The sequence below is a fragment of the Crocodylus siamensis genome, chromosome 3 (assembly GCF_052110815.1).
Source record: "Crocodylus siamensis isolate JL-2025a chromosome 3, ASM5211081v1, whole genome shotgun sequence".
Taxonomy (NCBI): Eukaryota; Metazoa; Chordata; order Crocodylia; family Crocodylidae; genus Crocodylus; species Crocodylus siamensis.
Window position 1 is genome coordinate 168,232,739 of NC_143397.1, and position 20,780 is coordinate 168,253,518.

At 41.8% G+C, this 20,780-nt stretch overlaps 1 protein-coding gene across 6 annotated transcripts in view; it reads right to left on the bottom strand.

The window, feature by feature from the left end:
* PTPRM (protein tyrosine phosphatase receptor type M) overlaps positions 1-20,780 on the bottom strand; it is a 745,518-nt gene that overhangs the window by 293,193 nt on the left and 431,545 nt on the right. For all 6 annotated transcript variants that reach the window (XM_090039711.1, XM_090039716.1, XM_090039712.1 and 3 more), the window contains exons 10-11: positions 20,101-20,302; positions 16,027-16,129 (exon numbers count right to left, since the gene is read on the bottom strand). In XM_090039711.1, coding sequence (XP_089895837.1) covers positions 16,027-16,129; positions 20,101-20,302 — 305 coding nt within the window. The remainder of the gene's footprint in view (positions 1-16,026; positions 16,130-20,100; positions 20,303-20,780) is intronic.

Here is a 20,780-nt window from a genome sequence, read left to right on the forward strand (position 1 = left end):
GCCCCCTGCCCTGCCAGGCTAATCTTGAAACAGTTTCAGCTTCAGATGTTATTATATAGTTAATTCATTCACCTTTGCCTTACGTCCCACAGTAATCTCTTCCCAAATTCTAAATCTCTGCCTAAAACACTTCTATAATGCCGGTGACATCTATCCTGACATTCTTAAAGTCTGTTTTAGGCTGAAACATTTATATTGCTTCTTACTAAATACTTGCTGCTTTCACTCGTTTCTTTATGTCACTTACTGTAATCTGGTTGAGCAGATTATCTTTTATTTAGCAATGTTTTATAGTTATGGCACTTGTTGCAAGTGTCAGTGATTTTTTTTCCTCCTGGTTAAATAAACAGTATTACAAAGAAAAGTTTTTGATGGCAATGTTCAGCAATATGAAAAATGCTTTAGAATACAGTCTGCAAAATAGCAGTTTCATTCAAGAGTGCATTGATATCTATTTTTTATCTCTGCATATAGCATTTTCTCCTCCTTTTTCTTCTTCTATAAACTTATTTATGATTGAAGGAGAAGTATGGACTTGTTGGCTTCTCAGATCAAATGCTACTTTAGTACAGTTATATTTAAAACACACTGAAGAATGTTCTTTAGATTGAAATTAGGAAATATCAAAATTCAATTTGCCTGGTAACTTTAATTCTATCTCCTTTTGTATTTGTACTATGATATTATCTACTTTACTAATCTAAGCCTTTATAAGTTTCTGTTCAGCCATAAACACAATACTTGTTCACTAATTAAAATAACACGTACTTGTAGCAGAGAAGATCTGAGGTCAGCTTCTGTATAAAGTGTGTGTTGATGTAGAATGAAAGTTGGCCCTCAGTAACTAAAACATCACTTGGTAATCTCAAAGGTGTGCTTGAGATTACTAAGCAGGAGTGGGCAAAATATGGCCTGAGAGCCAGATGTGGCCTGCCGTGTCATTCTATCTGGCCCATGGGACTCCTAAACATTTAGAAAATTAATATTCATCTTCCCCCAGCTGCCTTTCAAAGATGAAAAAGTGCCTGCAGCAGCAGGACCCAGGAGAAGCCGGCAGTAGGACCCAGAGGCAGCAGCAGCAGCAAGGCCCACCTTCCCCACTATCAGGCCCCACACCCTAGAAACTTCTGCCTAGCAGAGGCTTTTGGCCTGGGACCCTAGGACTGTTCACTGCCTCTTCTGCCTGAGAGCAGAGAATCAGATAAGAACAGGTGGGGGAGGGTGGGGAGGAAAGGATCGCTGGTACAGCAGAAGCCAGCCCAGCCAGCACCATGCAGTTGCCGGAAGGAACTGTTGCAAGAAGTGGCAGGTGGGCAGGGAAGAAAGGAAACAGCAGGGGAAAGGCAGCAGCATTAGGCGCAATGGGGGAAGTGGCAGCGGGCAGGAGTGCAGGTCCCCAGGCATCAGGGCTGGTAGTAGCAGGACTCACCTGGGAGCTGCAGGGGCTGGGCTGGCTCCTGCTGCATTCTGAGGTTCCACAGTTACAACTGGAAACTGCGTACTGTCAGGACGTGCCCGGCTGGGCTGCCTAGTTCTGTGTCACACAGCAGAATGCAGCAGGAGCCAGCCTTCCCCCACCCCAGTTTCCAGCTGGGTCCTGCTGCTGCCTCTGTCGTGGGGGCTGCATGCTTGCAGCTCCCACAATAGAGCTGGTTGCCTTCCCCACCTCCTGCCACATAGGTCCATGGACTCTGCCAGGAGTGGAGGCAGCCATGCCTCCCTACTTAGTTCAGTGCAATACTTTCCCTGGTGTGAGTGTGGGAGCTGCAGGTATGCAGCATGGGGCCCCCGTGATAGAGGCATTCAGGCAGGCTGCGCTTGTGGACCCCCATGTGCAGTGCTGGCTGGAGCTGTGTCCTGCCAGATGCCAGTGCCTGTGCCAGCACAAGCACCCTGAGCCCACCCTGCCTGCTGCTGCTGCCAGCAGTGGGGGCTGTGTGCCAAGTGGGGGAGTGTGGGGGGTTCCCTCACCCCCACCTTCCCTCACATCCCACAAACCTCACATACCCAAACCCTGCACCCACAACCCCCCACATCATATCCTATACCCCCCCACAGTCCCATCTCACACACACTATGAGAGCGAGACTTTATTTTTGAGTTATTATGCAATCCCTTCTATATACAGTATACAAACAGAAACCATGACAAATATTTTTTATAATAAAATTAAAATGTTTTAGTAGGTGTTTGGCTTTAGGTTGAATCAGGCGAAGAGCTTTATGAATTGCTTGCTAAAAAGTTTTTGTTCAGTCTGGTAAAAGTGTCTGCCCTGAACCTGTTCTGCAAATGTCAGCATATAAACATAAAAACTAAGATAAATAATGACATTTAGAAACATAGAATCAAGAGAGACATACTGCCTTAAAAAAAAGTCATATAATCCTACTTCTAGTTAAATATTGTTCCTGAACTTCACACTAATGATGAGTCTAAGGTTCTAATTAGAATTTAATTCTTCTTCTGATTTCCAGTTTAAATTTATTCCTGACCAATTTTATAGATTTGTTCTTGCACTTATATTGTCCTTCAAATTAGAAGTTTTTTCCCCTACCCAGCTGTTTTTCCCCTGTGATATATTTATCAAGGACTTTCGCATGCTGCCTCAGCCTGCATTCTGCAAGGTTGAACAAGCCAAGCTCCTTTTCAAGATAAGTTTCCATTTCCCTGACAATCTCAAAGCCCTTCTAGGCCCTCTTTCCAGTTTGATACTTTTTCCTTGAATGTGGTAACCAGCATTGTACACAGTAGTCTAGATAAGGTCTTACCAATGTCTCATACAATGGTATTAATATCTTCTATTTCTGTTGGAAAGGTTTCACCTGATAGATCAGAGAAACTTATTTACTATTTTCACAGTCATATCACACTGGTGATTCCAGTTATACTTGATGAAGCACTTCACCTGGGTCTTTCTTCTCCTCTGTCACTTCCAGCAGGGGTCCCGCTACTGTACAGTTGAAGTTTCTGTTGTTATCCACTAAATTCAAGACCTAGTGCTTTGTATTATTGAATGTCATCTTATGTCCTCACTCCAGTCTTAAGGGTCATGCAGTTCTTCCTGCAGGATATTGTGATTTTCTTCTGTATAAGTGATGACTTCATTGATTTTTATTCTACTTGCTTAAAATTTATCACCTTTATATTTGGGATGTAAGTACAGATAAATACACATTTTTGTCAGATAATCTCAGACTATTCATTTCATTACTATATAATGCAGTACAGTGCATTTGTTTTAAGTCACAGTCATTGGCAACAAACTTTTTATGGTATTTCATTTTAAAATATTATGTCATTATAAAGCTCATGAAAATGAGTGAATTTGCAAGTACCTAGCAAGATAGAGAGAAACTCCACACGTTTCACCTAACAGTTGACATGCAATAACTTTAAGATTTCAGCACCATACCTGTCCAATTATTTATGGTTTCCAAATATGCTTTGTGAAGAAAATGGGATTATTCAGCTGGAATTATTCAATTCCTTTTCCTTGGGAACTCTACTTCCTTTGGAATTTAGAGCTCAAGAGGAGAAAGACTAATAAGATTCAAAACAACAGAGGGAAAACACCTCTCCAAGAAAAGACAGAAAAATCTGTAAGCTGTAGAGTGCAAATTTTCTGCAAAATAATCTTGTTTAGATGGAAAGATGGCAAATGCGTAATGTACAGTAACAATGAATACCTGGAGTGGCTCTGTGGAAACCGCACCATCCTGCCAGACCTGTTTGTGCTTTGGAACTTACTTTCAAGGACAAAACCAGTATTTATCACTTTTAATGCCTGTTAACACAGAACAGCAGAACAAAAGCAGGGAGGGAGGTGCTACCTTTTTGTGCACATTAGTGGAACTGTTGCTGGATTGTACTCTTCATTAGGGAAGTATAAAACACAAAGAAGAGCTTGAGAAGGTTTCTCTTAGATGACCCAGATTATCTTGCTGTAAGAACTGGAGACATAACATATCAGAGGTAAACGACCATCAGCAATTGAGCCAGATGAGATCTTTGTTCCTTCCTCTTGATGGCCAGAGTTTTAGGAGGAAGAGAGGACCATAAAACAGGCAACAGAAGGGCATGCTGGGAGGATTCTTGTCACTTTGGACATGAGATCCCAACTGAAGAGGCTAGTAAGAAACTACTGAGTTATGAAACTGAAGAAATGATCTGCCTCTATCTAAATTTAAGAAATACTTTATACCTTCTTCAACCCTGATGTTGCTTAGCTCTAGTTTAGTTAAATCACTACAGATTAAGTTGTAATAATTATGGTAATAGAAAACAGGTAACATTATCTGCAGGATTGTCAGTGACATCTGGCACTGCTGCAGCAAACAAGAAATCTAAGTTGCTTTTGTCCAGTGATTCTAGTAGTACTTGCAGTAACACTTTCATGCAAATTTCAAATCAAGCCAGAATGACACACAGAGCTGCTTTAAATATATTTAAGCAACATGTGCCAAAAATTCCAAGTCAAATCACAGCAAAAATTCAAGGACAAGTTCTATTGCATAACAAAAAAAGAATTACATTTTTATAGCATAGGCAATTACTTTACTGTTCCCACAATGAAACTGAAATTACCCCTTCAGCTGTAAATAAGGATACTTGTTTGCTATAAAGGCATGACAATTATGGGCATCAATAAACTCCATCCCTCCTGCATTTCAGACTTCCCCAAGCAAGTCTGCTGGCTGCCTTATGGATAGTAAAACTATGATCTGGAAACACAGTTTACAGACAATGGCAAACAGCAGGAGCCAACCAAGCAGTATACCATTGAACTCTACACCTTAGCAGATCCTTATAAAAAAGAAAAACTATACGAAAGGATGTTTGGGTACCTATACACATGTTTGGGGTGATGGGTATTTTAATTAGATTGGCTCTTGGGAGCCAATCTAATTAAAATGCCCATAGAATCTCATGTATTCATTGTCCTCCCTTTTAAAACAGCGCCAGGGGCGCGTTAGCTAAAACTCATTCAATAAGCTTTAATTAAAGCATCCCCATCGACATTTTGAAATGTGGGATGCTGAATATATCAGATGCTGCAGCACGTAGGAGTGATCTGATTAGATACTCAATTAACTGAGTCTACTTTGATGCGTTCTAATCAAAACATCTCAGAGCATGCGTAATAGTGACCTTTGTCACCAGCAAAACAACAGAACAGAAATTTCTCCAAGAACAATACTCACTTGATGCCACTTAAAGTACTTCAATAGGACATGTCCAACATATAGTATCTAGCCATATTTGATCACAACCGCTTTTTTGATCTTATATTCCACTTCGCATGTATATCTAGACTGTTTTTGCTTCTACAGTATAACCTCATAAATCTGGCATGCGCAGGACTGAGCACCAGCTGGATATTTGAAAACGCTGGATTTTTTAAATTGGAGCAGTGGCCTGTGATGAAGCTGGGGGGAGGGGGCAGCCAATCTTGGAGCAGCAGCCAACAGTCCTGGAGCAGCAGCGAGGAGTGGAGATGGATGGCGGCAGCAGCCACCATGTGCAAGCTTCTCCCTCTGCATCTGGGGGGCAGGGGAGAGCGGTGGCTGGTCCCAGAACAGTGCTGGATTTTTGAGAATTCCAGATTTTTGCAATCCTGATTTATGAGGTCATACTCTAACTCTGGTAAGTAGAGAAACTTGCTTTTTATCTTAAAAGGCTGCACTTTACTCCTACAGCCTGAACTGCTTGTAAAGGAAGGACTTCTCCTAATCCCTTCAGTGAACGTTCTGCCCCAGAGGGAAGAGAAATGAAGCAGCTACCATACTCTGGACTGCAAAGAGTGCTGAAGGTACTCCCTTGCCCTGTAAATCTGTATAAAATCTAAACAGAATCTGGCCCTAAGAGTTTACCCCATTCCTCTTTAAAAGGTGCTACAGTGGTTAGGACAGGTAAGTAAGGGCAGAGGGAAGCAGCAATGCTGCTTTGGGTAGTTTTATATTCTAGAATGTCTTTGGTATTTTTCAACAGAACCTAAGGTGTTGAATGTGCATCCCATGGTATGGGGTTTCTTTTAGACTGAAATATAAAATCAGTTACACACACATAAGGAAAGCACATTAAAAGGATGCTAGGTTATGAAGTCAAGCATTCAAAAGGGAGGAAACATTTTTTTCCTGCTAAATCTCATTTCTTCTGCTTTGTATTTCCATCCTGTAATGGATGGTATTCCATCCCCTGTGTAAGGCAGGGGTCCTGTAGATAATAAGCAATCATGTAATTAAAGGCTGTACCAGAAGGCATGTCCACAAAGGCTAAATCAAGTTTGCACAGACAATCCCTATTCTGGTGTGTCCTAAGTTGACTTTGAATAAGTTTTAGGATAACCCTTTTTGTATGGAATTCCCCATTATTATATCTCTGCTTTTGAAAAAGATTTAAAATAATATATGATTTGTAACTGTAACTCTCCCACCCTCTTCATTCATCATCATCATGGTTTGAATCTTGAACTTTCCGCACTATGGCACTTAAGCTTCAGGACTAATTCCATTAACTGGCAGTACGAATGCTGTCATCCCCAAGAGGTCATTGAAGGCTGATACCAAGTGCTCCAGAAACTCACTGGATGAGCCTCAGCTCTATCTATCTCTCAATTTCCTCCTGTCCCACCACAAGGCTCCCTGATGATAAAGTGGTGGTCTACTAGGGACATGTACTATTGTATTGTCTTGGATTTGAGTACAAAGACAAGGTGGGAGGAGAGAGAGAGAGAAAGAGAGAGAGAGGGAGAGAGAGATCAGACAGCTGCTGTGGCTCTAATTCTGGCCCTAAGCTCAGGTCAGGACTAGAGTCAGAGCTGAAGCAGTTGCATGCCCCCGCTCCTTGCCCCTCATAGCCTCCACCTCTCAAGCCTGCCTCCACAGCCTGTTGAACATTTTTGGTCAGGCACAACTCTTGCTGCAGTTCCAGTTGTGGGACAGTGCTGCATGCCTGGGCAGGGGCTGCACTTCCATGTGCTCTATTCCCCAGGAGGGAATGGAGCTGAAGCCATGTCTGACTAACTGGGGGGAGAGGCACACACTGTAGGAAGTGGAGGGCTGAAGGGCGAAGAAGCTGTGTGGAGAGAAGGAGACAGGGGTCAGAGATTGTAGGGAGCAGGTGGGGGGGGGGACAGAGGCTATGGGGGGAGGGGGCAGAGGCCACAGGCGGGGCAGGTGCCAAGGGGATACAGGCATGAGAGAGGCAGGCAGCAGGGGGTGCACACAGGCAGCAGGGGGAAGAAATGGAGGGGGATAAATGATAAGACGGCTACTTGCTGGCCCCCCAGCTGCCTGCCCCGCCACTATTTTTCCCTCTATAATGAGGGAAAGAAGGGGATGAATTTAAGATGATCCTCTGATAATTAGAGTCTATAACAAATGTATACATTCTCCATATACAGAATCGCATTATTGGGTGGGTTGTCTTAAATTCAAAGTTGTCTTGGATTCTGGTAAATACAATAGTTAAAACTTTTAATTGGAGGAAGCCAAGCCCTACCCCCTACCTGCCTCCAGAGTTGGGAAGGTTCATGGACCATGAAGAGCAAGTGGTAGAAGGAGCTGCAGAAACTCCAAAGTGAGGAAACTTATTTCTCCCTTGATCTTTCCTTCCCCCAGCCCTTGCTACAGTTATGCTAGTAACTGTCAGGTGTTCTCATTGCAGAGTATGCTGTTTATTTATAGGCAGCAGCATGAATGCAAAACTTAAGAAAATGTAAGATTTTTTGTTTTGCCATCCTTTCAATATTTTGCTGACTACACAAGGGAGAGAAAGGAAGTAATGAGATTCCTTTCATTACTAAGGTAACCTGAATGGACTTTACAGGACAAAGAAAATATATTTTTCCTTGCCAAGTTTCAAAGGCTTGCAGTAAACCAGGAAGGAATTGCAAAACTTCTCTAAAAAAAAAAAAAGGTCACAAGAATCTTTTGTAATAGTTCATGTCAGACAACCTAAACACAGGGGTCACTAGAAGCATCTCACTGAATAAAATAAAATAAATGTAATCAATGGGTATTACTTTCCACCTCTTACTATGACCTGCATAAAATCTGACTTTGTATTTGAACCTCCCTGCAGTTCTTGAAACATTGGGCAAACTTAGTTTTGTCATGTAGGTAAGGTAGAAGCTGAACTAATGTGAATAAGCAAGTCTGAATATATTTACCACTTCCCCTAGTTGACAAGTACATATAGTTAGGGTTTGTTGTTAATTTGAATTTCCCTTCTATTTTTAACTGTGTTAACACCACTGTCACCATTCAAAATTCAAATGAATACTTACAGTTTTTAGACCCTAAAAGTTTTAAAAGCAGCAACACTGATATTTAAAGAACTCTCAGAAAATCTGTTTTCAATAATTTTTGGTGCTCAGTTATACTTTGTATACAGTTATGGTCAAATCAAAGAATATCAAACCATAAAATTATTATTTCATCTTAACAGAGACTAGTTCATCAACCACATCAAGCACTGGCTTCCAATGAAGTGCCAGGATCAGAGACCCCAATCTCAGTATGACAACCCTAGGGAGGTTATTTGATACAGGACCTCCACTTAATTCAGGAGGTGCACGGTCCCACCAGAGGAAATGCCCTGTTGGACCTGGTCCTGGCCACAGGCAACGACATGGTAAGGGGCCTCCAGGTCCTTGACCACCTGGGTGATAGTGATCATTGCTTGCTGGAATTCACCATCCAGTGCAGGGTGTCAAGGGCAAGCAGCAAGGCGGCAGCCCTAGATTTCAAAAGGGCCAGCTTTAGCAAGTTGAGATTAGTGGGAGAGGCGCTGGGGTTCTCAAGGGCAGGGGAACTCAGTGCCCAACATGAGTGGTCGTTCCTTAAGGAGACGATACTCAGGGCCCAAGGGGTGACCATCCCAACAAAAAGCAAGGGGGGCAAGAGTGCCTGAAAGCCCCCCTGGCTCACCAAGGGTGTACGGAAATGCCTGATTGACAAAAAGGCGGTGTACACCCGGTGGAAGGGGGATGTATACCTCCTCTGCTCGGGCCTGTAGGGGGGCTGTCAGGAAAGCTAAGGCGGACATAGAACTAGGACTTGCGTCCAAAATCAAGGATAACAAAAAGTCCTTTTTCAAATATATAGGGAGGATGAAGAAAGCACCAGGAAATGTGGAGCCCCTGCAAGATCCTCTGAGCAATCTGGTGGTTGTGCCAGAGGAGAAAGCAGACCTCTTTAACCAACTCTTCACCTCTGTTTTCTTGGGCAGGGACCGGGACTTCCCCACCATGATGCAAGATGGACTTGAGGGGAATGCCTTCAGACCTTCAGGTTGGGGATGACTGAGTTAGAGAGCTTCTGGAGGGGCTGGATGTGTTCAAATCAGTGGGTCCAGATGCTCTTCACCCCAAGGTGTTGAGGGAGCTAGCAGGGGTTATTGCAGGGCCCTTGGCACAGCTTTACTAGCGCTCATGGTGCTCAGGCCAGGTGCCAGATGATTGGAAGATAGCCACCGTGGTCCCCATCTTTAAAAAAGGGAGGAGGGAGGACCCGGGCAACTACAGGCCTGTCAGTCTTACCTCAATCCTAGGGAAACTCTTTGAGAAGATCATCAAGGAGCACATTTGCGATGGGCCGGCCTCAGAGATGATGTTCAAGGGCAACCAGCACGGTTTCATTAGGGGCAGGTCATGTCAGACCAACCTGATTGCCTTTTATGATCAGGTCACAAAAGCCTTGGATGCAGGTTTCGCCATGGATGTAGTGTTTCTGGACTTCAGCAAGGCCTTTGACACAGTTTCCCATCCTATCCTCATTAAAAAATTGGGCGACTGTGGCATTGATGCCTACACAGTTAGATGGATAGCAGACTGGCTGAAGGGTCGCACTCAGAGGGTGGTGGTGGATGGGTCATATTTGACCTGGGGAGTAGTGGGCAGTGGAGTCCCCCAGGGCTCGGTCCTCAGGCCCGCACTGTTCAAACTCTTTATCAGCGATTTGAACAACAGGGTGAAAAGCACCCTGTTTAAATTCGCTGATGATACCAAAATTTGGGGTGAGGTGAGCATACTAGTAGGGAGGGAAAGACTGCAGCAGGACTGGGATAGGTTACAGGGGTGGGCTAGCAAAAACAGGATGTGTTTCAATACTGACAAGTGCAGGGTGCTGCACTTGGGCAGTAGTAACCAGCGGCACACTTATAAGATGGGAAACACCCTTCTTGAGAGCACGGAGGCAGAAAGAGATTTTGGAGTCATTGTTGACTCCAAGATGAACATGGGCTGACAATGCGAGGTCACGGTTGGAAAGGCTAACCGCACCTTGTCATGCATCCACAGGAGCATCTCAAGTAGGGCCAAGGAGGTGATTCTCCCCCTCTACGCAACACTGGTCAGGCCACAACTGGAGTACTGTGTCCAGTTCTGTGCGCCCCACTTCAGGAGGGATGTGGACAACACTGAGAGGGTCCAGAGGAGGGCCACTCGCATGATCCGGGGACTACAGGGCAGACCCTACAATGAGAGACTGCAGGACCTAAACCTGTTCAGCCTTCACAAGAGAAGGCTGAGGGGGGACCTGGTGACAGTCTATAAACTCACTAGGGGGGACCAGAAGGGTTTGGGAGAGACCTTGTTTCCCCTAGCGCTCCCTGGCATAACAAGGAATAACGGCCATAAATTGTTGGAGAGTAGGTTTAGATTAGACATCTGTAAGAATTACTTCACAGTTCGGGCGGCTAAGACCTGGAACCAACTTCCAAGGGAAGTGGTGCTGGCTCCTACTCTGGAGGTCTTTAAGAGGAGGCTTGATGCCTACCTAGCTGGGATCATTTGAGCCCAGTTTTTTCTCCTGCCCAGGCAGGGGGTTGGACTTGAAGATCTACAAGGTCCCTTCTGACCCTACTTCTATGATATGATTCTATGCCAGTGCTATTTGTTCCCAGGGAAACACATGTTCCTGTTACGTATAAAACTCTTCAGCATGGATTTTTGTGTGTGCATGTTGGGGGCTGAGGGAGTCTCTAATTTACAATGCAGTGCCAGAGCACTTCTAGTGTCCTGGAACCCGCTTTTGCTTCACATACTATCACCTACTTAATAGTAGTCATGCTTTTTCTGCTTCAGGTTTAGCCTAACACTTAAGCTGACTCCTTACCTTCACTAAATTCCATATGCTATAAACAATTAATTTAACTGTTCTTAAAGCATTTTTGAGTGACAGTGTATTCCGTAAATATATTTTCCTAGAAAGTATGTGGTTTTAAATAAAACTTGTCTTTTAAATTTTTTGCTGAGCGAAATCCACAATAGTAAAAACAATTTCTAAGTTCTAAAATTTGAAGTTAGGTAGATTACAAGCATTTTATCTAGCTTAGTTAACATAGATTTCATAGATGTTAGGGCTGGAAGGGACCTTGTGAGATCATCAGGTCCAGCCCCCTGCCAAAGGGCAAGAAGTCAGTTGGGGTGAGATGACCTCAGCAAGCTAGGCATCCAGGTGTTTCTTGAACGTATCCAGAGTAGGTGCTTGCACTACTTCTGGGGGAGTCTACTCCAGACTCTGGAGACTTGGAAAGTAAGTTTTTCCTTATGTCCAGTCTAAAAGGGTCTTCCACCAGTTTGTGACAGTTAGAACTTGCCTTCCCTTGGGGTGCCCTGGTGAACAGATGTTCTTCCAGTTCCTGATGCACACCCCTTTTATACTTATAGGCTGCCACGAAGTCCCCCTGAGCCTTCTCTGTTCCAGGCTGAAGAATCCCATGCATCTCAGCCTCTCCTAATAAGGCCTGCTCTCTTGACCTCTAATCATATGCGTGGCTCTCCTTTGAACTCTCTAAAACTTCTTCACAACCTTTCTAAAGTGTGGAACCCAGAATTGGATGCAGTACTCCAGCTGTGGCCTCATCAAGGCTGGGTAAAGGGAAAGGATGACTTCTTGGGTCTTGCTTCAGAAGGATCAGTAGATGCAAGCCAGAGTTTTATTTGCTTTGCCAGCTGCAGCATTGCATTGGTGGCTCATGTTTATCTTGTGATCAATCATGACCCTCAAGTCTCTTTCAGTCATGGCACTAGTGAATATAGAACTGCCGAGCCTATAAGTATGATGTGGGTTCTTCTTCCTGAGGTGGAGCACCTTGCATTTCTCTGTGTTGAATGTAATCAGGTTTTGATCCGCCCACCTTGTGAGCCTGTCCAGGTCAGCATGAATCCCCAGCCTATCTTCTAGTGTGACTTGGTGTCATCTGTAAATTTAGCCAGTCTGCTTTTGACAACCAAATACAGATTATTATCAATATATTAAAAGTACTGGTCAGAGTACCAAGCCCTGGAGGACACCATAAGTCACCATGCACCATGTTGACTCGATTCCATTGACTATTACTCTGGGTCTGACCATAGAAACAGTCCCCCAGCCATCAGACCGTAAGGTTGTCAAGGCCGCAATTCCCCAACTTTACCATGAGGACATCATGGGAGGCCAAGACAAAGGCTTTTTTGAAATCCAAGTATATGACATCAACCACTTCTCCCTTGTCCATGTGATGCATCTCCTCATCATAGAAGGAAATGAGTTTGGTCAGGCAAGACCTACCTGCAACAAAACCATGTTGGCTCTCTATCAGAATGTTGCCTTCCGTTCGCCTGTCGTTGATGTTTTCGTTGATGATTTTTTCCAAGATCTTTCCAGGGATTGAGGTTAAACTGATTGGCCTATAGTTCTCTGGATCTTCCTTCCAACACACTGGCCCTCGTTCAGTCTTCTGGAACCTCTCCCAAGCACCATGAGTTCTCAAATAACCTGGCCATTGGTTGTGCTCCAATGTCAGCCAACTATTTTAGCATTCTTGGGTGCATTCCATCTGGGCCAGTTGACTTGTGGATGTCCAGCCTCTCAACCTGTTCCCTTACAAGATTTTTACTAATTATAGGCATATGATTGCCCTTACCCTGGTAATCTGTGGGTCCTGTCAGGCAGGGTGATCCCCTTGGACTGGTGGAAAACTGACACAAAGTAATCATTGAGGAGATTAGCTTTTTCAATGGTGTTGGCTGTCAGCTGCCCCATTTGGCTCAGCAGGGGTCCAATGTTGCCCCATTTTTTACCCCTGACTTTTCATGTATCTGAAGGAGGATTTGTGGTTTGGGCCAGTGCTGCTTAATGCTCCTTAGTGGTATTTCCCAACTTCCATCCCTTGTGAGCTTCTCTTTTCAGATATAGAAGGTCCATTAGTTCCCTATTGAACCAAGGGGGCCTCCCAGCCCTTTTGCTACCTTTCCTACAGGCTGGAATGGACTTCCTTTGTGCTTTTAGGATCGTGTCCTTAAGGAGTGACTGCTCATAATGGACTCCCCTCCCTGTTAGATTGTGATCTCTCTGGGTCTCGACAACCAATCTTCTGAGCTTGTGGAAATCAGCTTTCCTTAAGTCAAGGATTTCTGCATTGCTTACTGATTTGCCAGCTTTGCGATGGATACAGAAAGTGATCAACTCATGATCACTGTCACCTAGCTTCCCTTTGATCCTTAGGTCGCTCACTAGATCATCCCCTTTGGCCAGAACCAGATCCAGCAGCGCCTTACCTCTTGTTGGCCTGTAGACTTCTTGAGTCAGACAGAGCTTGTCAGTGCAAGTGAGGAAGCTTTGTGACCAGTCAGATTTGGCCAAGTGCTCTTCCAATGAGATGTCAGGGTAGCTGAAGTCTCCCATGACTTAACAGATAAACGAGTGAACATTTTCCTTATTATCAAATGAATTATGGCTTCAAAGAAATTCAATTACAAAACAATGTCCATAAAACACACTGGAAAAACTGAAGTGAAAACAAGAAATATTTTGCTGAATTAAACCTCTGGTACAATATGCTTAAATAATGTTCTTGGTATGCTACTTGGTTTCTATAACTATTGTGCAGTTGCAAACAGAGGTGCCTGAACATTTTGATAAAGACTACCCTCTGGGACAACCTTTAATTGATAAACAGCAAGCATTTCTAGCATATATTATGGTTGTTGGTGAAGGCATTGTAAATAAGGCAGCTTAAATGTATTCTACAAAAATAAAACATTTAATTGTGGAGAGAAGTCAGAATTCCATGTGACCCTGAGCATAAGCATCACTGACTTGAATGCTAGATTTTGTGCTCTCCCTATCCATCTCAAGAATTAAAGAATTTTATGTGACATTCCTGATGTGTTGATCAATAAAATGACAACAATCATTTACACTGAAAGTTTAGTGCAGTTCCAAGAATCTGCATCAACCTAGTTGGGTGGTTGTAGCAGAATCAATAGACAACCTCTTACTTAGTGAAGTGCATAAATGAAGTATGGCAAAATTTTCAACAGCCAATGAATATAGATTAAAAAAATAAAATCCATAAACAAGAATCTGTTCCGGAAACTGTGCAATGAAATTATGTGTGAAAGTATAAAGCACAATAAAACCTTAAAAGTATGAAAGAAATCCTGACTTTAATTTTTATTCTTTAACTTTTTATTTACACTACTACTTCACAGCCAGCACTAATTTTAAGTATTGCTGCAAAAGAGCTTTGTAAATTTACTGTCATGTGTTCATGTGGTTCTGCCAGCTCCATAGTGTGATGTTATTTTAAATCCCTCCCTCTATTTCCCTACCCACTAATGGTATGTGGCATTTAAAAATTTCCTAACTAGCTCCTTTGCATTATGATTTTGATTTTCAGTCTATCAGTACTACTAGGAGTCAACTGCCTTTAATTTAGTAGGGTAGATGAAGGCAACTGAACTTATTTTTTATTTATGATCTAAAACATGTTTGTGTTTATGCTGTAACATACCCAATTGTTAACATGCTGTGGAATCCTAATTCATTTGCTTGTAATTCAGAAGGACTGTCATACAGCAGCATAAGTTGAACCAAAAATTATTTAAAACATAGGTTTTACACAGGGTACCTAAAAAGAGCAAATTGTATGTGATTCTGTTCAGTCCAATTCAAATAATAGTATATTTTATTGCTTTAAATTTTTTCAACTGCTTCGGATGTTCCTGAGAGAATTTCATGAAACATTATGCTAAAATAGAAAATAGGCCTACACATTTTTTTCTCTCTTTCCTTTCTTTAACAACTACCTACAGTATAACCTCTCCCAATAATCTAATTAAACACAGGATCCTCTCATTAAATAATAACATGCAATTCAATATTCCTTTGTATTCATGTCTGATAAACCAGAATGATATTTCTAAAATGAACTATAATTATCAAAAACTACAACATCAAAGTGGAACTAATACACCTTGACAGGTCTTCATTTGGGATGTAATCTCTTCCTTAGAGTAATAAGAGCATTTCTTAGTCTATCTGATGGAAACAAAAAACCAAAACTTCTTTAAAAAAATCTGTAATTTCTGCAACCAGGAACTTAATGATTTTAATTAATTGATCTCATGAATGATTCTCATGTAAAGTAATTTGATCATTCCTCACTTTACTCTGAAAAACAGCTGCTTTTTTTTCTAATCACTGTACACAGAAACTGTCAAATACAAACCACAGCAATGTGAAAACTATAACTATATTAATGGGTGGTAGAAATCTCTAGTATTTGAGCTATTGGTTTTTCAGCCTCTGTTCCTAATAAACTGGACATACTAAATTATTATTAATCTTACATTCTATTTTTTATGCGTTCCCCTGGTAAAAATTGATCATCTTAAATATTTGTGAAGTAAAAACGTAACACCTCAAGATAAAAACAAATGTTATATGCCCTTGAACTCATAACACTGCAATAAGCAATTACCTAAAAGAAGTAAAGAAACCACCCACACTACAGCACTGTGGCTTTGTTCCTTATCTTCAAAGAACAAGCCACTTGCATCTGAATCAAATCCTTTAAACAATACCGGAACACTCAAACATCAAAGCACTTTCATTTTCTCCAGTTATTTAATTTAATTAGAGCTAATACAGACATGGATTTAGACCGTGATTGCTGTTGTAGAAAATCCTCAGGAAATGCATTCAAGAAATTAATCAATTTAGTTTTAATTTTGTAAAGTTTTATTCCTCTCTATACCTGATAGGAGCTCCTCTGCTCTGTGCAGGTTTCAGCAGGACTGTCACAGTGCTGTCAGTTTGATTCAAAGGTGTTTCCAGCTCATATGGTGGCATAGATGGTGCTAAAACAAACAAAACAAACAAAACAGAGGCAAAATATGCTCATTATTTCCATATTTGTTTGATTTTTTAATGAACTGTATCTTTAACAGTTTATTTAAAAAATGTGTCACTACATTTGATGCATTGGTTCACCTGTAAGTGCTACTACCTCATGTCGACAACATTTAACACTGAAAAGAAAGAATAGTGACAGATTATCCCGCAAATAAGACCTGGATCTTGATTTTGGAAAGCAGACTGTAGAAATGTTTTTTTTCTAGAGATGTAGCTGACTAAGATAGAGTTAAGTCCTAACAGTGACTGAGTCAAGGCTGCACCCCTGGAAGGCTAGGCAGTAGAGAGCCTGTTACTTTACTGTAATTAGTTTTTTATATAAGTTCCTAGAAATAATAAAATGTTGCTTTCATGCCACAAGTCTCATCAAGCTACTGCAAACTATAACAGACAACAGCTTAGGGCATTGTCACACATTCACTTGCAATGGTGGCAAATTATTGAAATGTTGTGATGTACGTGTTGGAGTGGTGGCATACACTCATTTGCAACAACTGCAAATCACTGGAACGTAGTAACCTAAAGTTAGTACAGGAGATGCTTGCCATTTGTGGGGATACATTCTCATAACCCCTGCGAATGGTGAAATCTGTGAATAAGGCACTGCATTCATGAACACCGTCTGCGTTCATGAACGCAGCGCCCCTGGAGGCTGGGGGCGGGGCACGGCTGCACTGGTGACGGCGGCAGCGCAGTGGCAGCAGTGGGAGTCTGGTGACGGCAAGCACGGAACTCCGAGGAGCTCCTTTAAGTGTATTTAAGATGCAGGTTCAGCATTCATGAATACTTGAAACCGTGAATGCCAAACCCATGAATAGCGGGTGTTAAGAGATAAAACTTGCCTGAAAGGGAGCAAATCTCTAACAACCAAAAGGCACCTAACACATGCTAAACTACTTAAATATACATCTGCTTGCATTTTAACTGCACTTAGTGTTAAATTGAACATGTGGCATCACCTTTAGTTGGCCTGAGAGCCACCTCAATTGCCTCCTCCAGCACAAGTTACTATGCTCAGTCAATAGCTATTACAAATTTCTGAGACAGGACTAACAGAGGACTCTGCCCTTTCTGATGGCTAGATCAGAGAGAAGCAGGAGCCATTTTGGCAGCCATTAACATGCAGCATCTCCATGCTTTTATTTCAGGAAAGAAAAAGCAGCTTTGCTGCTTAGGAATAACACCCCTATTTTGGAGGGCTGATTTTGGGAGAAAAGATTTTTTATTAGACTATGATGGATCATTTTATCCATTGTTGCAATTAAGACAACTTTGTAGTTATGGCAGCTGTTTTAACAGTGAATAGTAACAGTCCTCAAGTTTTGACAGGAAATCAAGGATTTCTTATTCAACTGAAAAAGAAGTAGAGATTTAGAAAAATTAAAATCCAATTACCTCAACTGGAATTTGGCCAGCATGCAGCATTAATACCTCATTTATTGTAGAAAGTGCTATGGGATATTTACATTGTTAGCATTAAGAATACTGGTTTTACATCATATCAAAAGCTGTGACAGCAACAAATGGCCCTAAAGCTTCATACCGGGACATTTGCTTGGCGCACAGAATGAAAAAAAAAGTTCTACTACCTGAATCTTCGGCACTATTTCCCATAGCACTTTAAACAGGGGGTTTAAGTGATCATAAGGAAGGTAGGCTCAAGTCTCTTTAAATTCCATAGGACCTGTGTGGCTAACACCCTTAGCTCCTTCAAAAATCCCAGCCATAAGATTTCCCTGGCGATGTTCCATAAACCATTGATAAACCTAATCCTGGTTGGATTGATGACTGTGACCAGATGGGTTCCAAGTGGTGTTGGCTGTATGGAGCAATTCCACTTCAAAACATGTGTAATGCAATGTAAACTCCTAGAACTGTTCTCTACGGCTAGGGACAGGCATTACACATAGACTGGTTTAAGTGATCAGAAACTAGTTTAAACTTGTAACAGAACAGATATTCGGTGCACATAAACCAGTTTGATAATGGCTGAAACCAGTCTGAGATAATCCTGGTTGAAAAGCATCAGACTTAACTGATTTGGCTCAAACTGGTTTATGCAATGTCTGTCCCAGAACCCTTGCTGGTTTAAGATAAATCAGACACCCCGAGCATGCTGTCTGGGCTGAGTGAAGCTCTCTGCTCCACAGCAGGGCTGGCCCTTTACCTCTGCTCTCTCCCTCCCCCTCACCACTCCCTGCTAAACACGAATTCGCCTCTTCACTCTGCCCCGCAGAGAGCTGTCTGTGTGTTAGCTAGCAGACCACATGCTGGCTACAGTCCATCCTGAATCAACAGGTAGCTGGTAATGTCCCTCTGTTGTTTTTTAATTGGATGATAAACACTGTTATCAATTCCCTGCTAGGCTAATCACAGTTTCCTGCCTCAGCCTGGCCACACACCCCTCAGCTCCATGTTGTGGAAGGAAGGGAGGGCTGCTCTAGCACCCTCTGGCTTCTAGCCTGAGCCACTGTAGGCATATGCCTGCATTTCTGGGATGTCTGTCTGGTTACAAAACTCATTTAGCCCAGCCAGGTTAAACTAACCTGTAAAGATTGAATCAATTCAGGCTCAGGCTTTTCAAATGTCTGTCCCTAGCCTTTATCTCAGTTCTTCTCTTCTCTGAATAGTACCTTCTTCCCATTCTACAAAGGCCTGGCTCTGCCAATCTAGTTCACACTTACAGTGCAAGCAGCCGGGCAAATTTCTTGCAGACAAAAGTTTTACTCAACATCATGGAGTAGAGCACTGGACACAGTCTTTATTTTCTGACACTAATTATATTCATGGCTTTTATTAAGAATGTTTCTTAGCTGATAATCACCAACTGAATATATCCCTACAATAACTTGTATGAATAATATTTTCTAACTTCCATTCACTGTCCTTTCTTCAAGTAATTCATTGCTACAGAATAAAGCTTTCAATGTTGATCACTCAACAAAAAAGGCAGAAAAGGTGACAATGAGAATATCCGGGAAACAAGATGATAAACAAAGTCCCCTGGTTAGTTTGCTTTACATTTTCCAAAAAGAGAAGACCGATAAAAAAAATAACTAGTGCAAGTTTTTATGAACATTCTTCCAAGACCACATGGCATCTGACTATTGGCTTAATTCCCAGAAACATGGCCAAAAGATTGAATATACAGAGGTTTCTATTATAGAACTTTGTAACATATTTGGTTATCCATCACGTATGCACTTTAGCATACGTAGTAGTATTGCATTCCATCAACCACGAGGAATAAAATGTTCCTGTGCCTAAGACAGCTTTAAAATATTGTACAGAGGCTTTTAGAAATGTCATAGTCATCTTTCCCACTATCTGAAAACCACCCGTCTTCACATTCCTCTCTAATGCAGTTTCATATCCACTTCAGCCCAAGCATTTGTTAGGACAGCATGCAGCCTGGCAGTTCCCTACACTTTTTAAGCTAACGCTAGATGTTTAGCATTTTTTGCTATAGTCTCAATTGTTCATGGCTCATTAAAGAGATTTTCCAGCACTGCTACTGTACTAATTTAGAATCGTGTCAAGGCTCAATGAGCTCTGAATGGAACCCTCAGCATCATGTCCAAAATACCCTATGCTAAAAGTCACAACAGCTGCTAACACTGACTCCACCCACATTATTCATATGGTTTTGTGGATGATAAACTGCAGATCCAAACAAGAATTTCAAAGTAGACATGAACTGATTGATTTTCAATCACCTGAAAGTTTTTCTAAAACATTAGTGTTTCACTTTATCTAGCACTTTCAGGGGAAAAAAAACCTTATTTTTTTCTTTCTGACGAATGTAAAAGTTTGGTTTTTTTTAAAGGTAAAGAAAAAGAAAAAAAACTCAAAAAAACCCCCCAAAAAGCCAAGAGTTATGACCATAAGGGAACTGATATAGTCTTTAATTAAATACCTGATATTTTGGTGGTGAATTGACTTGTGATTGGAGGCCCAAACCCCTTAGCTGTGCTGGCTCTAATGGTAAAAGAATACGTGGTTCCAGGATTAAGTCCAAAAAAAAAGTAGTGGGTTTCATTTCCTAGCTTTAAGACTCTTCCACTTTGATTGGATAAATCTATTTCTGGATCAAAGGAGCTGACTGCCTTGTAGGTGATCTGCAAAAGAATAAGAAAGTTATAAAGCATCTCAAGGAGATGGACAAAGATTTCATCTTTATCCAGTAAACCCTTCTGATGTATGCACTGTCAGACATTTTATGATAAGCTATCTTACTCTCTTATACTCTTCAAATCCTGAATCCAATGAAGGGACATAGGGACTCAGCCAAAACTGTTATGAGTTATTACTTGTATAGATACAGGGACTTAGAGGCAGCTAGATTACAACAGTAAAGGATAGGTTCAGGCTTAATCTAATACCTTTAAGTTGTTGGCTTTCACAATGTTATTTTTTCTGAAGCCATATTACTGCTGGGTTTGAACAAAAAAGATAACTAGGAAAAACAGATAAGCAAGTGACAAAGGTATAGTTTCATTTCTGATCTTTTTTTAGTATAATTACACCTTGCTCTGAATAAGATTATCTTCACTAGATGACAAGGGCAGTTTTAGGTGAATTCTTCACAAAAAAGAT